This window comes from Syngnathoides biaculeatus, chromosome 11 (genome assembly GCF_019802595.1).
Source record: "Syngnathoides biaculeatus isolate LvHL_M chromosome 11, ASM1980259v1, whole genome shotgun sequence".
NCBI classification, from domain to species: Eukaryota; Metazoa; Chordata; class Actinopteri; order Syngnathiformes; family Syngnathidae; genus Syngnathoides; species Syngnathoides biaculeatus.
In genome coordinates this window covers 3,445,338-3,452,262 of record NC_084650.1, presented here as the reverse complement: position 1 = coordinate 3,452,262, position 6,925 = coordinate 3,445,338, and the positions used below count along the sequence as shown (strand labels likewise).

The 6,925-nt window shown below is 39.7% G+C and overlaps 1 protein-coding gene across 4 annotated transcripts in view; it reads right to left on the bottom strand.

The window, feature by feature from the left end:
- Positions 1 to 135: 135 nt before the first annotated feature.
- The window catches only part of jakmip1 (janus kinase and microtubule interacting protein 1), a 34,743-nt gene continuing 27,953 nt past the window's right edge, over positions 136 to 6,925 (bottom strand). Inside the window, exons 14-23 of one of the 4 annotated variants that reach the window (XM_061835119.1) lie at positions 5,592 to 5,690; positions 4,780 to 4,881; positions 3,727 to 3,780; positions 3,585 to 3,650; positions 3,382 to 3,450; positions 2,565 to 2,642; positions 1,607 to 1,816; positions 706 to 771; positions 315 to 363; positions 136 to 230 (exon numbers count right to left, since the gene is read on the bottom strand). In XM_061835119.1, the coding sequence (XP_061691103.1) occupies positions 151 to 230; positions 315 to 363; positions 706 to 771; positions 1,607 to 1,816; positions 2,565 to 2,642; positions 3,382 to 3,450; positions 3,585 to 3,650; positions 3,727 to 3,780; positions 4,780 to 4,881; positions 5,592 to 5,690 (873 nt within the window). In that variant the 3' untranslated portion in view covers positions 136 to 150. Of the gene's footprint in view, positions 231 to 314; positions 395 to 705; positions 772 to 1,606; positions 1,817 to 2,564; positions 2,643 to 3,381; positions 3,451 to 3,584; positions 3,651 to 3,726; positions 3,781 to 4,779; positions 4,882 to 5,326; positions 5,691 to 6,925 lie in introns of those variants that run through there. The other 3 variants (XM_061835115.1, XM_061835116.1, XM_061835117.1) reach the window with 3 other exon arrangements.

Sequence of the window (6,925 nt, the reverse complement as noted above, 5' to 3'; positions counted from 1 at the left end):
CCTCACGCAGACAAGCATATGTTTTTCCCCCCAGGTCCAAATATCAGCACAGCAGTCATTTACTTGTGATTAATAAAAAAATCTTGCATCTTTTGCATCATATTTGTAAATGTATGGAGGTTATTTTTTTGTGCAAAAAGTGCACATTTATCAAAAAGGCCATTGGGGTTTCATTAAAATGCATTTAAAAAAAAGTTTTGTCCTCTCTTGCCTCGGCAGCAACTTACCACCTAAAAATAAAACAATAGACATAGCATTTGATCAACAGGTCATGAAATATGAATGAACAATTATATAAACTTTAGATAGTGTACCTGATAATGTGGTTCCACAGTTATGTTCATTAAGGCCAAAGAATAAAGGCTAAAGAGAAGAACAAAAAGAGGAACAAAAACTAAAAGAACAAAAGGAGTTCAATTTAACGTATCATGAAAAAGAGAGAAGAAAAGAAGTCATCAGTAACAAATGTGGCATAAATGGTACTGTTTGACCAGATACATTGTCCTCACTAAGGAACAAGGCACAAGGTACTTTTTTTGTCAATTCTACAACATGCATAGCACGAAGTGGATTGAAATTATGGTCCTCAAGGGACCACGGTGGTCCAAAAGACTGTATGAATACATACATTGGTGTGAAGAAGCTTAGTATAACTATGGTACATACACTATAAATAAATGTGCAAATATCAAAGATTAGGAGTACCTTTTCTTCTATTTCCTTTATTTGTCTCTTTTGTAAGTCGATCCTGTCCTCCAGCTCTCTAATCCTCTGCATGGCAAAAACAGATGTAGTTAGATGGTCAAAATGTTAGCACAACCACAACAACCTTTCATATTTTCCCAAAGAAAGTTACACAACTCAGGACTATGAAAAACTATAACCATTATGACTACTTTTTCATATTCTACTCTGGTTATACACAGATACAACTGTTGGTACTCTTCCACCACATTGATGACTTAAAAAAAGTGACTGACATTTATACAATTGGAGAACCATTGTCATCTTAAACAATCCACTTCTGAAATGACTCATTGCATAAGTGTCTTAATTTTTCTATTAATTGAAAACATTTTCATCACCTGGCTTAGAAATATCTCCGATGAAGTCAACACTTGTTTTCTATTGCAAATACTTGCTCCCATGAAGGCTTTTTTCTGCAGTCTGTCGCATTTATTATTGACTCATAAATCTTCAGTTAGTCAAAAGGCATTTGATTAGTTAGTACTGATCATGACTGGTTAATCATTAATGTGTTTCATGGTTGGAGGGTGCTTACTGTTAGTGATAAAAATGGAAGTTGAGGTGCTGTGGTGTTTGATGTGCAACATACAATAAAACTACTGTGTGAGTTGTCGAGTGGACAGATGCAGAAAGAGGAGGGCGATACTGTAAAGGGAAAAGAGGGACGAAACACACTCGCTCACAACCACCAGCAGTCATTCTGTGACACTGTTTCACTGGGGACACATTTACAGGTAGTGTACAACAACACAGGGATACTGCATCTTTTCATAGCACCAGAGATTTGGTGGTTGAAAGGTCACATGGGTCCGATTGAGGGATGGCTGTCACCTCACTGGAGTTTTGTTTTCAGCCTTACCTGCTGGGCCTGCTGTAGGAGCTCCATACGCTCCTGTAAGATCTGACTGTCATACTGCCGGCTCTGCCGGAGAATCTGACGCCGCAGCTTGTCCACGGCGAGCCTCAGCTCCTCCCTCTGCCTGTCTGACAGCGACTCGGCCACCGCCTGGCATGACGGCTGCTCTTGCTGCAGGGCGCTATACAGCGTGGCCTCCAGCTCCTCGATCCTCTGCACAACCAGCCATATACACCACAAACACACACACACGCGCAAACATAACGCCATGCACATGCAGATGGAAAAAAAAAAACACAAAGGCATGCACAAGAAATTAATATGAGGCACATAAACACACACCAATGTGATCATGGGAGATGAGGGTAACGCTCGTACACCTTCTTACGCTTGACCTCGCGTGGTACCAATATTTAACAAAAAAACTAATTCTCCGGCAAATCTTTCTTACTGCCTGACCTGCCACATTGCTAAAAAATACACGGGTTAACATTATAGTTTGTGGCTGTGAACCAATTTTAAGACATGTTATTTTAAGTTTAAATGCAGTTAATACCAGTGAACTACAACCAGGGTGGAAGGCATTATTCCTTTGTAATATCTACATTCTTTACCATAAATAAAATTTTACTACACAGATGTGGATGACAAGTGAAAAATGTTGCACGGTAAACAATTGGGCTACTAGAGAAATTTCAACTAAATCTGTGATATTACAGTACAATCATTTTGAATTCAGTGGTAAAAGATGCAGTATCCCGACACAATGTGACAAAGTTAAACCCCATGGAAAGTGTTGCATTCAAATGTCTCATGCTGAAATGAAAATGGCGCACCTCTATACTGTATACCTAATTGACTGAACCATTCCTTAATAAACATGTTTGAAAATGTTAATGTGAACACTGTTAAATCTAAATGGAAGAAGTGCTTTAGGTACATTTCTGGTGTGGGTCTGTACCATGTAGGCCTGGTCCAAGGCCTGCTTCCTATAGTCCAACTCCTCCTCAAGGAAACCCTTCTGCTTGCTAAACAGCTCCTGTGGTCAAATGCCAAAGACTGATTGTTTGCTAGATTTAGTATTAATTATGTATCAAAAGAACACAAACGTCAATTTAGCAACATCAAATACAGTAATTCAAACAGACTTTAATGACAACAACAAAAATAAAGGACTTTTGCCTCACTATTCTCATACATTTGGAAAAAGTGTTCCAATAACACATACATGTAATCATTTTACTAACCCACCACCCCAAAAGATCATCTAACAAGTGCTTTAGCAAAGACTCAGTGAGGGGTATTGAAAACCTTTGTACTGAAGCCATCTTTTTATGTTAATGGTTCACTGGACTTCAATTAAGCAGAACATTCAGCCCCATATATATATATATATATATATATATATATATAATATATATATATATATATATATCTTTTTTTTTTTTAAACTGTCCAGGACTGCCGCTTCATAACTATAAATTTGCATCAAAATCAATAGTTTCTGAAAAGGGTATATTTGAAAGCTCATGATAAATTAATAACTTTACCATTAATTATATTTATCCTTATCTGAGATTCTGCATATTAAAACAATTCATCTATTTATTGGTGCTGTGGTTTAAACTTAGACTGGGTGGCTTTCTCACACATTTGTTAAGCACATTCGCCTACGTATATCCCATCATTTTTGTCAATAAATGACCTATTAATAAAAACAAAATGGAAAACAGTCAATATGCTGACTATTCAATAAAATCAAGAGAGAATTTTTTTACCTTGTCATTTTCCAAGTCAATCATTTTCTGCGTCAGAGCGGCCTCTGTGCTATCAACCTGTTTTAACCACTGCAAAGCAACAAAATGCCAGGGGGGGCGGGGGGGAACAAAAAAAAAAAATCAACTGTTAGATATTAATGCAGTTTAAATTACATGGCAATGCTATGGAATAATTGTACATTGTCTGCATTCCTAGGGCTCACCTTTTCACACAGAGATATGACTGTTCCGGCCTGGATCACTGCAACCTGCTCCTCATTTCGGAGATTCTGCACAGGCATAGCAAATTTACAAAGATGAAGAACAATAACAGCATATTAAAATCAACAATATGCTCACACGAACCCCGTTATCTCCAAGGATATCCAGTTTCTTCATTAGTTCTGGAATGACGACATCCTGTGGAGGTTAATACCAGTGGGTTAGTGGGTCTTAAAGGAAGACTTTGTCGAGACTATTAGGAATGGGAGCACACATTAAATGTTAGTAGATGAGGGTTCAGTGTTTCTTTTAATGCCAGTTATCTGCATATTTCACCAAGAAACATCTCTAAATTGGAAAAGTATTCCTCTTTCGCTCAGACATTCCAATGAGCCCGGCTGGAAAACTGACAGCCAATCAGGGTTTGCCACGCCTGCAGTGCTTCCTGTTCTGACCCCCCATTCCTCGCTGATACGTTTCACCGAGGGGGGTTTGCATGCGCGCATCACCGTAAATAGTAACCGGGAAATGTTGTGTGCTACACATATATATCCATCCATCCATTTTCTTAGCTGCACGATAGTCGCAGGAATGCTGGAGCCTATCACAGCTGTCAATGGGCAGGAGGCACGTTTACACAGACACGGGGAGAACATGCAAACTCCACACACGGAAATCCGGGATTGAACAGCTGCGCCACCCTCATAACCTGTGTTGTTGCTTATACAGTATTAGCACGAGAAGCTCTAACTCAGCAACTAATAACCAATGATGATTAGATACGTGCAAATTTCTCCTGCTGGTGAATAAGCTTCAACTGTGACAGCCACAGCTGTATCTTGTCAGGTTAACCCCATGGGAGGTTAAAGAAGGAGAAATTTGGGTGCATTTTCTCAGTTTTGGAGCAGAACCAGTTGTCATCTTCGCTTAGTTAGAACGAATGGTCTGTAATGCTAAGCACCGGAGACGTCAGGGGCGGAGTCAAGGATGTTTCTTCCGCGTTTGGTTCTGAAAGGTGGCACATATCCATATTTTGCTTGGATTTGAAATATGTTCTTTATTTTCAATTTTCATTTTCAATTAATGTCCAAAATATATGTAACAATAATATTACTTCACATTGGAGGGTTTATTGTACATATGAATTTACGGGAGAGTCTTCCTTTAACGGCTTCTTAAGAGGACGCATGTATTTACCTTGACTCCCTCCTGGGAGCAGTAGACCTGCAGGGCACTGCTACTGTTCTCTGAGAAGGCAGACATGTGAAGATTGAGGGCCGGAGACCTTCGCTCTCGTTCCTACAGACAGAATGTTCCAAGGTTAACACTGCTCTATAAAATACATATTCTTGTCATCATACTCTTTTAAGTGATAAACTTAGTGTGACTGCATTTAAAGTACATTTAAGGACGGAATAATGGGTTTACTTACGATAGTGAAACATGATCTAGAGCGGCCAAAATTAAGGGAGGTGGGACAAATAAAGGGTCAACCCAACAACGAGTATACAATCGCATGCTGAAACTCAAAACTGACAATGACAACTGCCTCCCTGCCTTCAGTGAAATAGACCTGGAACATAAATAGATGCACACTCAACAAACAGGCGGCTGCTGGTCCATGATGAATGTGTTATAGAAACCAATACATGAGATTATTTCAACAATCCATCAACTTCCATTTCATGGAACATGTCAAATTTAGGACATGCATGTACGAATGAGAAAATGAACAAAAACTGAGTTAGGCTGGAGAACTTAAAACCATTTTATTCAAGTAAAATTATATTCAGCCACAAATACAACAATTTGCTGAACATTCCAGAAAAGTGCAGGGGTATGCACACAAACACCATGCAAAACAAGGAGATATGGGTGTATAATTGGACAAACTGTGCTGTATATCCATCAATCTAATGAGTCACTGTATGCAAAGCATGTAAGCATCTGGAGCTAAGATTGTTGTTGTCGCCTCCTGGTGACAGTTTGCCGATGGTACACTCTCTTACTTCCAGTTCCAGCACCCGAAATTCCAGCAGCTCATTCTGGTCCCGAGCATCCTGAACCTCGGCCTGCAGCCGTGACTCCGCCTGCTGGAGTGCATACATCTGCATACGAGAAATCATTTATAAAGTATCGGTGGTTTGGCAGGGTCTCAATGCACTAAGAATTCTGTGGATGTACCGGTAGTTAAAAAAAAAAAAAAATGGAGACTTGATGTACTCTTTTGTGGTGGTATAAGTACAGCGAGACGCAAGCACTTTAACATTTTCAATATGGATTTGTACAACATTGGGACGCCACCTGATTTTCTTAAACAATTATTAAAGAAAGCTATTCATTTATAGTAAGAGCATAAGCATATTATGAATGTTTACAATGGTAGTTTTTCAGAGAAGTTGGACTGGACAGGATGATTTTGAGAGCTGTTTATATTTTGGCTTGTGTGTACCCCTCATCTCGCTCAATATCACCTTAAATGGGCTCCAATGCAGCCCGCAAACCTAATAGAGACAGGCGGTATAGACAATGTATGAAATTTAAAATACTCATTACGAAGCAGTCCTCTTGTAAACCACTGCCATTAAAGGAAGACTTTGTCAAAACTAATAGGAATGGGAGCACACATTAAAACTTAGTAGAAGAGGGTTCAGTGTTTCTTTTAATGCCAGAGTTATCCACAGATTTCACCAAGAAACATCTCTAAATTGGAAAAGTATTATCTAAATTCCTCTCTCGCTCAGACATTCCAATGAGCCCGGTTGGAAAACTGAAAGCCAATCAGCACTTGCCACACCAGCAGTGCTTCCTGTTCTGACCCCCCATTGCTCGTGGATATGTTTCACTGAACGGAGAACGTCCACTATCTGGCATTTTGTGGCCGATTTTTGTGAAAACATAATTACAAACAAACAAAACAAAAGTAGCATGGCGTACAATGTTGAAGCCTGTGTGCTTGAGCCAGAATACACACATCCAGCATTGACGTGTTATTGAGGGGGCGTGGCATTAACAACAAACAATAACAGTCCCATTATATGGACCACGGAGATTTGCTGCTTTTCTAAGGAGTTGGTTTCGATGTAGAGATTATACAGCAAGCGTGGCCAGAACCCCCCCCCCCCCCAAATTGTACTTTTCAAGCAGTCAGCCTCTCAAGAACGACCGGCGCCGGGGGGGGGTGTTGCATCCAGGGATCGCCGTAAATAGAAGTGTTGTGCAGTCAGAGTCAACAAATCGAGTATAACAGCGAGTCGATGCTCTGTGCTATTACTACTCCCACCATTGAGAAAACAAAACAAAAATAACAACGTACAAAGTTCAAGCGTTTGAGCCAGAATGC